The sequence below is a fragment of the Oncorhynchus gorbuscha genome, linkage group LG08 (assembly GCF_021184085.1).
Source record: "Oncorhynchus gorbuscha isolate QuinsamMale2020 ecotype Even-year linkage group LG08, OgorEven_v1.0, whole genome shotgun sequence".
NCBI classification, from domain to species: Eukaryota; Metazoa; Chordata; class Actinopteri; order Salmoniformes; family Salmonidae; genus Oncorhynchus; species Oncorhynchus gorbuscha.
Genome location: NC_060180.1, coordinates 16,819,289 through 16,836,521, shown reverse-complemented (window position 1 = coordinate 16,836,521; position 17,233 = coordinate 16,819,289). Strand labels below are relative to the sequence as shown.

The following is a 17,233-nucleotide window of genomic DNA, read 5'->3' as shown; positions in this document are numbered from 1 at the left end:
ACACCATTCTGTATACATCTGGCCCGTCTTTGGACACTGTGTTAACAAACCTCCAAACAAGCTTCAGCGTCATACAACACTCCTTCCGTGGCCTTCAACTGCTCTTAAATGCTAGTAAAACTAAATGCATGCTCTTCAACTGAAACAAATCAAGCCTGGGAGTTGTTTGGAAGTTCTGACTTAGAATATGTGGACAACTATAAATACCCAGGTGTCTGGCTACATTGAAACTCTCCTTCCAGACTCACATTAAGCATCTCCAATTTAGAATCGGCTTCCTATTTCGCAACAAAGCCTCCTTCACTCATGCTGCCAAACAGACAAACTGACTATCCTACTGATCCTTGACTTCGGCGATGTCATTTACAAAATAGCCTCTAACACTCTACTCAGCAAATTGGATGCAGTCTATCACAGTGCCATCCGTTTTGTCACCAAAGCCCCATAAACTACCCACCACTGCAACCTGTATGCTCTCGTTGGCTGGTCCTCGCTACATATTTGTCGCCAAACCCACTGGCTCCAGGTCATCTATAAGTCTTTGCTAGGTATAGCTCCGCCTTATCTCAGCTCACTGGTCACCATAGGAACACCCCCGTAGCACGTGCTCCAGCAGGTATATTTCACTCGTCATCCCCAAAGCCAACACCTCCTTTGGCCGCCTTTCCTTCCAGTTCTCTGCTGCCAATGACAGGAACGAATTGAAAAATCACTGAAGTTGGAGACTTATATCTCCCTCACTAACTTTAAGCTGTAAATAGCCCATCCAACCAAATAACTGCCTCATCCCCATATTTTGTTTTTCTGCTCTTTTGCACACCAGTATTTCTACTTGCACATCCTCATCTGCACATATATCACTCCAATGTAAATTGCTAAATTCTAATTACTTCGCCACTATTGGCCTATTTATTGCCTTACCTTCTTACTTCATTTGCACACACTGTATACAGATTTACCTATTGTGTTTTTGACTGTACATTTGTTTATCTCATGTGTAATTGTGTTGTTGTTTTTGTCGCACTGCTTTGCTTTATCTTGGCCAGGTCACAGCTGTAAATGAGAACTTGTTCTGAACTGGCCTACCTGTTATATATATAATATATATGTATATATATATTAAAAATAGTGGCAGTCTGCAGTTCAAACAATTGGCCAACCCATTAGTATATTGCTTAAACACTGAGAGATGGAACTGGAGAAATGTCAAATTCATAGACAAAGCTAAATATTTGAGGACTGACCATCCATTAAATAAAAATTATAGTTTCAACTGTGTTTTGAGACTATATATGTTTTTTTTTACAATTGCATTGTTAACAAACAATGGAGTAAAGCTCATATTTTGTGTGCTGATGGGTTACGGCAGTTGAATGGAGGCATTTTTAAGTTATATTCTTCTTCACGAGTCAGTGGGGATATATTGTTATGGTTTTACTAGAGCGTTATGTCATCTAGAGATAGCATCCCATTTAGATGACAACTAATACTCACAGGAGGCGCAATATCACACAACAATGTAGTATACTAACACAAATCTATGGTTTTTATATACCCTCACCTCTACAGGCAGGTGCTGTAACTCTAGCACAAAGGGACATTATCCACCATCATGCACTGCCATGCGAGCATAATTTCACCTTCATTCAGTCAGAGAACAACTCTCCCAGATAGGATACAGTACACAGATAGCAGACATGAACACGTGTGACCTATGACTGTAACAATATCATTCATTTAAAAGTTAAAAAATGTGTGTACCAATTGTAGATTGCTCCTTTAAAAAATGACTGTGTGTACCAATTACAGATTGACCCTTTTAAAACAATCTATAGCCTGTCTGAAAGGTCAAACCTGGAGGGTTCCAGTCTTGAAAACAACAGCAGGGGTTTTGGTGTGTGTGTAGTGTGTTTACAGTGTGTGTGTGTGTGTGCAGGTCTGGGGCAGTGCTCTTCCTTACGATTGAAGGCCAGGATTGCCAGGGTGATACTTCCCCCCCCACACACACCACAAACGCACGTACAAACATTTCAATGACCTCATACAAGTTGTATGATCTTTTTGGAATGACTTGGGCCGTGTTGAGGCTACACCCAGTTAATAGGCTAGGGTTATAACCTCGCAATGTTCATACAATGCTCTCTAATGGAACAGTAAAAGTTGATGACTCAGTCATTAGATAGCATTATATGTTCTGCATTATCTTCTCTATGACGACATCGTTGGCATGTTTTATGCATGCTTCAGTATGCATACAACGTCTCTTTGAGGTGGTGAGTTTATTCACAGGACTGAGTTTTCTGGGGAAGGCTGCATTAGCCTCCCAGCTCAGCTGGTCTCCGAAAAACTATAGCCTTTTGAGACTTAGGGCCCGATTCAATCCGTAGAGCTGAAGTTCAGTATTATAGTGCGATTAAAATGTAACGGTTGAGCCAAAATACCCAACGTTTACCGTGAACGCATTCTCCACTGACGTGGGAAGCCAGGAACGTTGCCTTTACATTTCTATCACGCTGTAGTTCAGCGCTTTTTATCGCAATGGATTGAATCAAGCCATTGTAGTACATGTAACCATCACACACAGTAAGTGAAAGCCATTTGTCCTACCTAGAGAAGAGGTCATGGTATACTGACGTCATCCTCAGAAACAAATGTATTTCTAGAGGTGGCATGCGAGAGGATTTGAGAAAGATGAGAGAACTAGGCTGTCATGTGTTATGTGACTGAGGCTTTGCATCCATGGGGATGACGTCTTATCTTCACCTTGATTAGACATGAATGAACACCCCCACGCAATGTTAATTGAACACTGTATTGTTGTCATTATAATCAAATAGCTTTTTTAATGAAAGGATTAAGGGATTTCATTCATCGATTCAGTCTTTTAATGAGACATAGACTGACATTTTGTGAGACAAATTAGTCAAAGAGTTGCTATTTCAGACCTACAAAACAGAATGCACTGTACTCTCCCTGGCAGGTTTGCCAACACTGGCTTGCAGCTGCCTGGTGTGCCTAGTGTGTGACCAAAAGTAACAGAGGATGTGCCAATCAAAATGGAAGTGAGCATCAATCAATCAATGAGGAAACCAAGCAGGGAGTTTTTACCGCAGGAAGAAGTAAAGAGGTGTAATGGAGTGCGTACTGGCCGCAGAGAAGTCAGGCGCAGGAGAGCAAAAACGGATTTACAACGGTGCCATTTAATAAACATTAAAACCACCGTAAACAGAACAATCAATGAATGGGTCAAACAAAACCCGGTATCTACCAGTATAACGTACACAAGCACTACAATAAACAATTCCGGACAAGGACATGGGGGGGAAACAGAGGGTTAAATACACAACATGTAATTGATGGGATTGAAACCAGGTGTGAGGGAAGACAAGACAAAACCAATGGAAAATGAAAGGTGGATCAGCTGATGGCTAGAAGGCCGGTGACGTCGAACGCCACCCAAACTAGGAGAGGGACCGACTTCGGCGGAAGTCGTGACAGGAGGCTTATCTTGTCTGGATAAATAAATCATTGTCTCACCAATGTAAAAAGGCAGGTGTGTGGGAGGGAGTCTGTAGGGATGATGGAAACACTAATTAACGGAGAAGATCCTATACTCTATATATATATATATATATATATATATATATATATATATATATATATATATATATATATAAAAAAAAAAATTGTAGGATCTAGTTATTTCCCTATGATGATATCAGGCCAGTCCCTGTCTAGGACAATACTGCATAGGTATTCCTTTTCATGATCCATCATGCCAATCTTTATGTGATATGTTGCTTTTTAATGGTATCTACTGTAATTGCCACAGCTTTACTTTAGGTGATCGATAGAACACCTGTGTGATGATGTAATAGAAAATCAAAGAAATAAGATTATAGCAGTCCAAGATGACACATGTCTGGTTTCCTCTGTATTGATTCTCAGATAGCCTACACCTTTGGGATGAGGTCACTGTACCTGAGAGAAATACTGCTACAGATATCATGGAATCATTCAATTGAGAATCATGACACACATTTTGGCTTGTCCTTATTTAAGATTGTGTCTGCGAATTGTAATGAGAGAAGTAATCATTGGGTAAGCTTGCAGAGCATGAAAACCAATCGCCATTCGGCGTGCGCTCAACTCCAAATATCCCCAAACATGCTCAGCAGATAATGCTCTCTCTTTGAGAAAATCGACTTTTCCATGGGCAGTCACATTGTAAGATGTGGCCAATTATAAAGCAGTGTGGGATGTCGCTGATCTACGGCATGTCGTGTACAACACAGCTCTGGAATAATGTGCAAGATATGGTGAAAAGATTGCTTTGTCTGTTTGTTGTGATGTTGCAAGCTCCTTACATTGTCTCCATTCTCTTGTTGTTTCCAATGCAAGGCCAAAGGAGCACCATTTTGTCTGCTCTGGGCTATAAAGAGTCAAAGACCTGATATGCTCTATTGACCGACAAGCCTCCTTTCAATGACATGTAATGAAAACAAACACATTTTCATGGCTGGTTTTATATGATTCACATCATCTTGTCATTGCAATGAATTGTCTACATGGCATTGTGTTATGGACTCAAAGACCTGTACCCTGGTTTGTTTTGGGTCCAGACCTAGAATCAATGCCCACTTTAGAGAGCTGAATGACCAGTTGTGGTTCATATCACACAGCAGAAGATATAGCCTGGGACCCATCACACAGCAAGCAGAGAGAAAGGGAAATAGCATCCGTCTCTATCTAATCCCAAACACACTTTCCCAAATCTCCTCCACAAGTACTTGCACTGATAACTACAAAGACCTTTGATACCAGAAGGGCTATGTATTTCATAAAAACAAATTTGATCATATTGTTTGTTGTTGTATCCTTTTTGCCTCTCATTACAGTCTTCTCTTCTCTGTTCCACCATTTTCATTCCTCCCTCTCTGGTGCTCAGCTGCAGGAGAAGCTGCCATGTTCCCTGTTTCTAAGAACCAGCTGCTCACATAGAGGCCACAGCCCTTCACCATATTGTAGTAAAATATGTTGTCCATTCAAGTATAGGCTACAGTCTACATACTTGTGCATAAGACAAATAATTGAGGCACAAGCTTTTTTTATAACCAAGGCTACAAAGTCTATATGGGTTGGCCTAGCAGTTAAGAGTGTTGGGATAGTAGCCTAGCAGTTAAGAGTGTTGGGATAGTAGCCTAGCAGTTAAGAGTGTTGGGATAGTAGCCTAGCAGTTAAGAGTGTTGGGTTTGTACCCGAAATGTCACTGATTCAAATCCCAGTGCCAACTAAGAGAAACATTGTCGATGTGCCCTTGAGCAAGGCACTTAACTGTAATTGCAGCTGTAAGTTGCGCTGGATAAGAGCGTCTGCTAAATGACTAAGATGCAGCAAATGTTTATGCCTGGCACTGTACTTGGACACTGGTATAATTTTCTGCACACCAGGGGTCTAATAAAGCAAGGAATCATTCACAAAGTTATTTAAGGAAGACCATGTAGAACTAGTTGCTGTAGGTGTTTCTATTCAGGGATTTCCTACCAGACTTTTCCTACTTAGTTATTCACCACCAAATCTGACCAGAGAAGGAATTCTCCGGTGTCCTGGAAGTGTCCTACTCCTCTCCACTAAGACTCGATAGAGCTGAGAGAGAGGAAGAGAAGAGGGAGACACACCCGCCGGCGCCGATTGGTGGAACGTCACGCGGAGAGGACCTGAACCGAGGAGCTGATAAATGATAGATGAAGAAGGAGAGAGAGCTGAGGATGCAGGTTTGGTCTGAAACACAACCACCCGTCGACTGGTCTCGTAGCATCGCCCACACAGCAAAGAGACGCTAAACCCGAAGGACGGTCCAACTTCCACTAGCCCTCAGCAGCCGAGGAGATGTATCCCCAAAAGGTCTGATTCCGACATCTCTTCAGAGGAGCATCCCGCCCGAAGAATTCACTCCGACAGGCACCCTGATACATGCCAGACATGATGCTCGGATCTCTCAGATATGGGACAGCAGTTGGATTGATATTACTAAACTCGCTGGTTCTTGCAACACAAGCCACGGAGGAAGGGATATTTACAAATCATCTCTTGGTTCAATTGCATGAAGGCGCACACGATGAAGCGCACCAACTTGCAACGGAGCACGGGTTTCAAAGCTCCCGGAAGGTAAAACCGTAACGTTAGGCTATTATGTGCAGAAAATTAGGATTATGTAGGCTAATTCGATTTTCATTGATGAACATGCCCAGTTTTTGTCGCTAAACTCCACTTGAAAAAAATAATATTATTATTGTTATTTTTCTTTTCTAAATGGCCTAGAATATTATACATATTATTTGGGCTATTATTTTTCAAAACATAAATATTTGTTTTGACTTCAGTTACATGTTTTTAATTTATAGCATATGATTTGAATTATGCCTAGGCCTATTTGTTTTGTTTTTCAGACGACCGTCAATTAAGTTGATCTCGATCATTTATTTGGTTACATAATATATCGGTTTATGTCGCCTAATCTTCATATTCGATACATAAATATGTCTTGAGCCTAAATTGCTGCTGTAATCTAACATTTTCTTCGAATGCTATCACTGCAACTGTCAATCAGTTACATTTGTTCCAAAACTGCCACCATATTGCCAGTATATTTCTTGGTCTCCAGTAATTTTGGAAATTATAAATGTGGCCTGAATAGATTATGTGAATTTGGGCATGCTAATAGCAGCCTAGCATCAGTTCCACTGGGATCATCCTTGAGGACTCTGCCCACTCAAGACATCATTGAAAACTAATTTGGTTAGTTGATGACCTGTAGCCTCAGCCTAAAAATATAGTTGTTGTCAGTTCATAAATATAGGTCTCTGTCAAACACTGTAATCAATCAATCAATCAATCAAATGTATTTATAAAGACCTTTTTACATCAGCTGATGTCACAAAGTGCTGTACAGAAACCCAGCCTAAAACCCACAAATAGCAAGCAATGCAGATGTAGAAGCACAGTGGCTAGGACAAAACCCATAGAAAGGCAGTAACCTAGGGAGAAACCTAGAGAGGAACCGGGCTCTGAGGGGTGACCAGTCCTCTTCTGGCTGTGCCGGGTGGAGATTATGACAGAACATGGCCAAGATGTTCAAACGTTCATACATGGCCAACAAGGTCAAATAATAATAATCACAGTGGTTGTAGAGGGTGCTACAGGTCAGTTGCATAACTGCATTCATTTAACTGAAATCAAATCAACATCAAATCAAATGTATTTATATAGCCCTTCGTACATCAGCTGATATCTCAAAGTGCTGTACAGAAACCCAGCCTAAAACCCCAAACAGCAAGCAATGCAGGTGTAGAAGCACGGTGGCTAGGAAAAACTCCCTAGAAAGGACAAAACCTAGGAAGAAACCTAGAGAGGAACCAGGCTATGTGGGGTGGCCAGTCCTCTTCTGGCTGTGCCGGGTGGAGATTATATCAGAACATGGCCAAGATGTTCAAATGTTCATAAATGACCAGCATGGTCAAATAATAATAATCACAGTAGTTGTCGAGGGTGCAGCAAGTCAGCGCCTCAGGAGTAAATGTCAGTTGGCTTTTCATAGCCGATCATTAAGAGTATCTCTACCACTCCTGCTGTCTCTAGAGAGTTGAAAACAGCAGGTCTGGGACAGGTAGCACATCCGGTGAACAGGTCAGGATTCCATAGCCGCAGGCAGAACAGTTGAAACTGGAGCAGCAGCACCAGTCCTGAGGCATGGTCCTAGGGCCTGACCCTAACCCCCGACACATAAACTACTGCAGCATAAATAATGGAGGCTGAGACAGGAGGGGTCAGGAGACACTGTGGCCCCATCCGATGATACCCCCAGACAGAGCCAAACAGGAAGGATATAACCCCACCCACTTTGCCAAAGCACAGCCCCCACACCACTAGAGGGATATCTTCAACCACCAACTTACCATCCTGAGACAAGGCCGAGTATAGCCCACAAAGATCACTGCCACGGCACAACAAAAGGGGGGGGGGGCGCCAACCCAGGCAGGAAGATCACGTCAGTGACTCACCCCATTCAAGTGACGCATCCCTCCCAGGGACGGCATGTGTGTCTTCCGCATTTAGACCACCCCAATCTGAATCAGAGAGGTGCGGGGTGCTGCCTTAATCGACGTCATCGGCACCCAGGGAGAAGTTGTTGGAGGTTAACTGCCTTGTTCAAGGTCAGAAAGTCAGATTTATCCACCTTTTTGTCTCCGGGATTCTAACCAGCAACCTTTTGGTTATGGGCCCAACACTCTAGGCTTCCTGAGCTGACACACACCCCCAAAGAATGTTGTAGAGTTACTGACTAACGGAGGGTAACTATAAAAAGAAAGAAAGAAAGTTTCACACTCTGAATATGCTCTCAACAATTTAAAGGGTACACCTAACCAACGTATCGGCACAGAGTGCCTTCTTCAGGGTTGAATAAACATACGAATATTAACCAAGGAATAAACATAAGGATTCTGATGAGGTCACTATGTTCTCACACATGCACACCTGCTCACAGAATATGTAACACTTTGGGATGGTCCATCTGTAGATGCTCTACAGACCATCAGTAACATTTCAACTAACTATCTACTAACCCTAACCATAACCCTCATCCTAACCCTAAACTTAACCCTTATCCTAACCCGAACCTTAGCCTTTAACCTTATTCTAAACCTAACCCTAACCGTAATCTTAGCAAGCAGTTGCTTATCAAAATATAGTTTGTCGACCGTATCACCATGTGTAGAGCATCTACGTATGGAAAGACGGGACTATCCCAATAACGTGTGACCACAGAAGATCCTTACACTCGCTATGTGAAAGCCTGAGTATGTTCTTATCCTTGAGCCCATTCATTGAGTGTATATTGCACACACATGTTCAATTGCTTGTGCGCTGGTGCTTTGTTTTGGAATTACATGCCAAGGTGTCAAGTACGCCTACACTGCATTTATGTGTTTGTTCCATACATTTAGACCGAGCATTGTCCAGGTCAGCAAGACGATCTAAATAAGAGTCCATTTCTAAAGTCTGTATACTCTTCATACACTTTAGCAGAAATCAATTCACTGAATTCTCAATGTAAGAAAACAATTTGATCAGAAACCAGCAGAATACTTTGTCTTCAGACATGGCAGTTTATACTTATCATTTTAGTAATTTAGCAGACACTCTTATCCAGAGCGACTTACAGGTGCAATTAGGGTCTTGCACAAGGGCACATTTTTCACCTAGTTGGCTCAGGGATTCAAACCAGCGACCTTTCGGTTACTGGCCCAATGCTCTTAAACAGCCCAGTGAATGCAGGCCCTGTCATCACACATCAAACACCTTAAGCAGCCATTGATGTCTCAACAGGAAAAATGATCCCCCTGACTGAACTGCCTTGTCAGATGTCAGAATAAGAGCGTGGGTGCAATTGGCTGGGGAGCAAGGCATTGAGGCGAAGCATAAAAATCGAGGTTACTGTGGTTTTGTGAATTAAAATTCTCACTTCGGCATTCAAAATAATGGCATGTCCCTCTTGGCTACTGAAGACTTGATGTGTAGTTTGACAGGGATGATTAGATACTGAATGTATGTTGTTTTGACTGAGGTTTAATGGCAGAATCTCTAACTGGTTTCTGAAAGTGTCTGCTTGCTAGTCTTTCTCCTTGTAGACACTTCCATACAGTAGGCTATCCCCCTCCATCCACTCTTTCACTGCTTCACACATACACCTTCTCTAGATTATGTAATATCCAGCTATGTTTGTCTCCATAGCACACACACCATTAAACAATATCTGTGCAGTGACACACACACATTAAGCCAATTCCCTAATGTTTACTTTGAATCACCAGCATTTACTGTACATAACATCCTGTGAAAAGGGAAGCCAGGATTTACTCTTGAACATCCTCTCACATCGGCTATTTACTGCAAGTCTTACTGTATTGTACGATGGCTGAGTGCAGTGGACCCTGGTAACCATACATTACCATAGCTGCATAAACATACTGATTCACATAGATCAGACAGGCACATTAGACTGTGTTTCATTGAAAACTGTGACCTGGCATCCCAGCCTTTATTACAGCGTATGGAGGTCTTTAATCTTACTAGGGAGCCTTAGGCACTGCTCGTACCATGCATCTCATTTCTTCCCTCTGTGATTTATGGTAGTTCATTCCAGCAGTGCACACTTTCTTAAAATAGACCCTGTGATTCCACAGAATGGAGTGATGCTCTCTCTCTCTCTCTCTCTCTCTCTCTCTCTCTCTCTCTCTCTCTCTCTCTCTCTCTCTCTCTCTCTCTCTCTCTCCCCCTCTTTCCATTCTGCCATTCTGCCATTCACTCCATTACTTTCTATATATATATTTCGGTCCATTGCTTAATCTTTCCTCTCTCACCTGTCTCCTTCCTCCATCATTCTCTGTGCCTCCATCAACCGCTCTCTCATTCCCCCATTTTTCTTTCCATAACTTCATCTCTTTCTTCTCCCACTCTCTACTTTCCTTCTCTCTCCAACACTTTCTCACTCAATCCTTCCCTCTCTCTTTCTTTCCTTGTCTCACACAATTATTTTCTCTCTTTTCCAGCTTCCCTTTGGAGAGGGCCTTTTTCACTTCTACCCCCAGGACACCCCTCAGAGGAGGAGCAAACGCAGCCTTCGGCACAGACAGCGTCTGGAGAAAGACCGCAGGGTGAGTAAAACACACACACGCACGCACACATGCACACACACACACACACACACACACACAGACACCCAGGTTGCCATGGAAATGGGCCTAGTTCCAACGCCACCCCGAAAAAATGATTACAATTTGAGGCTGGCTCCTCAAGGGACATACTAGCCCCTAACAAGTTTATCTATCAAAGTTATTATCTTGTCTTTGCATACAGTGTTATTTTTTTAAATCAGTCATTCTTTTGCAGTATGACTATGATGATCAGGAGAGGCTTGGGCTGTAACAAGCTATGATTATAACTGAATTTCGTCATGCAACTTGTATGTTTAGTGCTGAAGTCCATGTGATTTCTTATAGTAGCCTACATAATCACTTCAGAAAGCTACACAGCATTATTCCATCCAGCGCGTACCACGAGGAAAGTATTAATTCAGTTCTTAAATTAAATATAACACTTAAACATAATGCACTTCTTTTTAATCTCATGTTTCATGTCAAACTGAGAAATTGGTTTTGCACCTTTCTTTCAATCTAGCCACATTTATTCACATAGATATAAAGGTGAAAAAGACATAGACAGCCCCTGGTTACTGACTTGGATATACTGTATAATGCCTTCAGAAAATAGGCACCAAAAGTAGGTTATACCAAGCATATGGTAATGATCTGTGGTCCTTCTGTAGCTCAGTTGGTAGAGCATGGCGCTTGTAACGCCAGGGTAGTGGGTTCGATCCCCGGGACCACCCATACGTAGAATGTATGCACACATGACTGTAAGTCGCTTTGGATAAAAGCGTCTGCTAAATGGCATATATTATTATTATTATCTCAAAACTACTGCAGATTTCATTCAGAAATGTAAAAGAAGAGCAGAATATCAATACTTCTTCACGAATGGGATGCTTTTATCAGGAAGATAGAATGACAATTTTCCATCTTTATATCGCATGAAATTTCTATGTTTATGGGTGAAAGCAATTTTGTTGAAGATGACCCAAATCTAACCACAGAGTTTCTAAACCCAGAGGCGCAACCTCACAAGACTTCCGGGATTGCTTGAGAAACAAACCAAGCAGCTTCGGACACTTGTGGGGGTCGTAGATAGTCTCATCTTTCCATAATAGTCTAGCTCTGTCATCTTTCACCCCAGATGCGGAAGTGCAACCTCACAAGGATCCCCCCATTTTCCCCCCTATTTTTTTCCCCCACCTAAAATGACAACGAAATCTAACTGCCTGTAGCTCAGGACCTGAAGCAAGGATATGCATATGATTGACACCATTTGAAAGGAAACACTTTGAAGTTTGTGGAAATGTGACATTAATGTAGGAGATTATAACACATTGAATCTGGTAAAAGATAATACAAAGAAAAAAACATGCGTTTTTGTTGTTGTTGTACCATCATCTTTGAAATGCAAGAGAAAGGCCATATTGTATTATTTTGTCCACTAGATGGCAGCAGTATATGTGCAAAGTTTTAGACTGATCCAATGAACCATTGCATATCTTTTCAAAATGTTGTATCGAGATTGCTCAAATATACATAATTGGTTTATTAATACATTTTCAAGTTCATAATTGTGCACTCTACTCAAACAATTGTATGGTATTATTTCACTGTAATAGCTACTGTAAATTGGACAGTGCAGTTAAATTAAGAATGTAATCTTTCTGCCCAGATATGGCTATGTCCTGGGAAATGTTCATGATACTTACAACCTCATGCTAATCACATTAGCCTACGTTAGCTTTACCGTTCCATGGGGGACACACCGATCCTATAGAGGTTAAACTGACAGATGTATATGGGATTTTTTTTATTATGTTAATTCGATTCCCGCAGGGCGGAAATATAGTGTAAACCCCGTAAGCTCTACAGCTGGGATGCTCTCCGCTCAACATGCTCATATTTTCAGCTTTTTGTGGTTCTGAAATAGTGGGAGAGGTTAGCTGCACATTGTTGCTGCCTCTGTCTCTTTTAAAGTATTACAAGCTTGTTCTCCTGTTGTGCTTTGACTGTTTCTCCTAGGACAATGGGTTGTATTGTGGAGGATGACCTAGATAGAATCCCCTTCGATTACTTTGAAAGCAATTTTCTATAACTTTCCTTTTTGCCACTCTTGTGCTAGGGAAGAGCACATAAAATTATTATAGGTTCTAGTTATTATTCTGAATTATAAAAAATGGATAGCTAAGAAGGTGCAATTTTGTTGAATTTATGAGCCTTTTCTAATACATTTACGACGACATAAGGAGTAATCATGATCTTACAGGTTCCTTAGAAAACCAACAGATTGTCTAGTGGCCCTATTGACTGAAGTAGAGTATTGATTAGATTCTGTTTATGTCCTCGGGTAAAAAGTGGAGGTTGGTTTATACACACAGCTCTGTTATCTTTGAGTTTTCCCTAACCACTGACACAGGATCAGATATTTTTCCATCCCTCTAATAGAAACGATTAGGATTGGGGGTAGGACAATGTTAACCTAGATCTGTGGTTAAGGGCTCCTCCTTCCTCAAGCCAACTACAGATAGATCTGTGACACATGTCTGCTTGTGTCTTCATTTTGACATTATCCCTCTTCCCTAGTCATTCATGTCTTGGTATAAACCTCACATTTGTTCCACCTGGGGAACATGACATTTGAGTTATAATCCATAGGGCCACATTTCTGACCATGAATATAAAATGTGCTCTATCTTTGCAGTTCATCCTCTTAAATGTAAAGGACCCTATTTGATTTTTAAAAATTAAATTCAGTCTGGTATGAGAACGATCTGCAGAAGCAGGGTGTCTGCGGAAAGCGGAGTATCTTGGCTATTGATTTGTCCCTTAAAATCTTTGGTATGACTTACTATACTGTATATGAATGTATAAGAGCAGGCCGAGCCGATGACCTAATTTCAAAATGGCGGCTACTTACATTCCGGTTTGTATGGTGAAGCATACATCAAATTAAATCAAATTGTATTGGTCACTTACATATATTTAGCAGATGTGTAGCGAAATGCTTGTTTTCCTAGCTCCAACAGTTAAGTAGTATTTAACAGTAAAGTAGTATCTAAAAATGATTCACAACAATACACACAAACCTAAAAGTAAAATAATGGAATTAAGAAAGATATAAACATTAGATCGAGCAATGTCGATGTACAGTAGATTAGAATACAGTATATACATACAGTACCATTCAAAAGTTTGGACACACTCATTCAATGAATTTTTATTTATTTTTTATTTTTTAAACTATTTTCTACATTGTAGAATAATAGTGAAGACATCAAAACTATGAAATAACGCATATGGAATCAGGTAGTAACCAAATAAATGTTGAACAAATCCAAATATATTTTATATTTGAGATTCTTAAAAGTATCCACCCTTTGCCTTGATGACAGCTTTGAACACTCTTGGCATTCTCTCAACCAGCTTCACCTGGAATTATTTTCCAACAGTCTTGAAGGAGTTCCCAATTATGCAGTTGCAGAGTAGTTGTTGGCTGCTTTTCCTTCACTCTTTTTATTTAACTTATTTCACCTTTATTTAACCAGGTCGGCTAGAGGTTGACATTTGTAACTGCGACCTGGCCAAGATAAAGCATAGCAGTGTGAACAGACAACACAGAGTTACACATGGAGAAAACAATTAACAAGTCAATAACACAGTAGAAAAAAAAGAGAGTCTATATACATTGTGTGCAAAAGGCATGAGGAGGTAGGCGAATAATTACAAATTTGCAGATTAACACTGGAGTGATAAATGATCAGATGGTCATGTACAGGTAGAGATATTGGTGTGCAAAAGAGCAGAAAAGTAAAGAAATATAAACAGTATGGGGATGATGTAGGTAAAATTGGGTGGGCTATTTACCGATAGACTATGTACAGCTGTAGCGATCGATTAGCTGCTCAGATAGCAGATGTCTGCGTTCAAACTTATCCCAAACCATCTCATTTGAGTTGAGGTCGGGTGATTGTGGAGGCCAGGTCATCTGATGCAGCACTCCATCCCTCTTCTTCTTGGCCAAATTGCCCTTACACAGCCTGGAAGTGTGTTGGGTCATTGTCCTGTTGAAAACAAATGATAGTCCCACTAAGCGCAAACCAGATGGGATGGCGTATCGCTGCAGAATTCTGTGGTAGCCATGCTGGTGAATTGTGCCATGAATTCTAAATAAATCACTGACAGTATCACCAGAAAAGCATCCCCACACCATCACACCTCCTCCTCCATGCTTCACGGTGGGAACCACACATGCAGAGGTCATCTGTTCACCTACTCTGCGTCTCACAAAGACACAGCGATTGGAACCAAAAATCTCAAATTTGGACTTATCAGAACAAAGGACAGATTTCCACCGGTCTAATGTCCATTGCTTGTGTTTCTTGGCCCAAGCAAGTCTCTTCTTATTATTGGTGTCCTTTAGTAGTGGATTATTAGCAATAATTCACACAGTCTCCTCTGAACAGTTGATGTTGAGATGTTTCTGTTACCTGAACTCTTTGAAGCATCATGAGATGCTACTTTTAAGAATCTCAAATATTAATTTGTTTAACACGTATTTGGTTACTACATGATTCTATATGTGTTATTTCATAGTTTTGATGTCTTTACTATTATTCTACAACATAGAAAATAGTAAAAGTAAAGAAAAACCGTGTAATGACTTGGTGTGTCCAAAATTTGGACTGGTACTCTATATACATATAAGATGAATAAAGCATTATGTAAACATGATAAAAACATTAAACTAAATAAACACGGAATAAGTTGATTCACACCGAAAGCCTGGACTCCACAGAACATGTGGATGTCTTCTTTGTCTGCCTGTGACCTACCGTTATTCATCACCAGCCCAGAGAGTCAAAATGTTTATTTTACACAACGTTTTCACCAAACAGCATACATCTTACAAGAGAATGTTTGATTTGGTCTGTGTTTGAGCTATAGCTTTATGGGGGGTATGAAATTAATCCTTAGGTTGATAATGGCAACATTGAATGTCCACCGAGTGACTATATCTTTGCGCATGATAAATATGATGATAACACTTAGATATCCCCTGTATGTCCTCCGAAACCACCACAGTGTTTGAGAGAGGTTGGCGTTGTGGGAATGTATTTTTTATAGTTAACAATAACTTTTTGGCACATCCAGTGTGCAAAACAGTGCAATTACCACATTGGGACACTTTGGAGAGGTTGTGTCATGTCATGTGTGTAGGTGGCAGTGAAGTCAGGAGCAGGAGATTTGGTATAATGGAGTAGTTTAATAACGTAAAACAAAAACTACAAAACAAAAATAAACGTGGGTACAAGATCCCGTCGCGCACCAATCCATAAAACACGAGCATAACAATAAACAATATCTGACAAGGGCGTGAGGGGAAACAGACGGTTAAATACACAACAATAAATGAATGGGATTGGAACCAGGTGTGTAGGAAGACAAGACAAAACCAATGGAAAATGATACATAGATCAATGATGGCTAAAAGACCGGTGACGTCGACCGCCGAGCACCGCCCGAGCAAGGAGAGGCATCAACTTCGGTAGAAGTCATGACAGTACCCCCCCTCCCACCGGCCTTGGGGATGATCCGGAGGACGAAGCACAGGGTGATCCGGATGGAGACGGAGGAACTCTAGCAGCAGAGAAGGATCTTACAGGTCCGCCACATGAACCCGGCATCTCTCCTCTGGACTGTACCCCTCCCAGTCCACAAGGTACTGAAGGCCCCTCGTCCGACGTCTCAAATCCAGGATGGAACAGACGGAGTACGCCGGGGCCCCCTCGATGTCCATAGGGGGCAGAGGAACCTCCCGCACCTCAGCCTCCTGGAGCGGGCCAACCACCACCGGCCTGAGGAGAGACACGTGGAACGAGGGGTTAATACGGTAATCGGGGGGAAGCTGTAAACTATAACATACCTCGTTCACTCTCCTCAGGACTTTAAATGGCCCCACAAACCGCGGGCCCAACTTCCAGCAGGACAGGCGGAGGGGCAGGTTTCGGGTCGAGAGCCAGACCCTGTCCCTGCCTCACTGGGGTGACGGTCTGCGACAACTTTCTGGCACAGTACGGCGCGCGCTGAAGGTTGACGTGGGTGGCCTCCCATGTTTCCTCCTGAACCAGTCGTCCACCGCAGGAGCCTCTGTCTGACTCTGATGTCAAGGAGCCAGAACCGGCTGATACCCCAATACACAAAGAAATGGAGAAAGATTAGTGGAGGAGTGGCGGAGCGAGTTCTGGGCCATCTCTGCCCAGGGCACGAACGCCACCCACTCCCCCGGCAGGTCCTGGCAATAAGACCTCAGAAACCTATCCACATCTTGGTTAACTCTCTCTACCTGCCCGTTACTCTCGGGGTGAAAACCTGAGGAAAGGCTGACCGAGACCCCCAGATGTTCCATGAACGCCTTCCAGACCCTTGACGTGAACTGGGGACCCCGATCAGATACTATATCCTCAGGCACCCCGTAGTGCCGGAAGACATGTGTAAACAGGGCCTCCGCAGTTTGTAGGGAG

At 42.0% G+C, this 17,233-nt stretch overlaps 1 protein-coding gene across 1 annotated transcript in view; it reads left to right on the top strand.

Moving 5' to 3' along the window:
• Nucleotides 1-5,727: 5,727 nt before the first annotated feature.
• pcsk2 (proprotein convertase subtilisin/kexin type 2) overlaps nucleotides 5,728-17,233 on the top strand; it is a 73,807-nt gene continuing 62,301 nt past the window's right edge. The window contains exons 1-2 of the mRNA XM_046358637.1: nucleotides 5,728-6,168; nucleotides 10,611-10,715. Of these exons, the coding sequence (XP_046214593.1) occupies nucleotides 5,974-6,168; nucleotides 10,611-10,715 (300 nt within the window). The 5' untranslated portion in view covers nucleotides 5,728-5,973. The remainder of the gene's footprint in view (nucleotides 6,169-10,610; nucleotides 10,716-17,233) is intronic.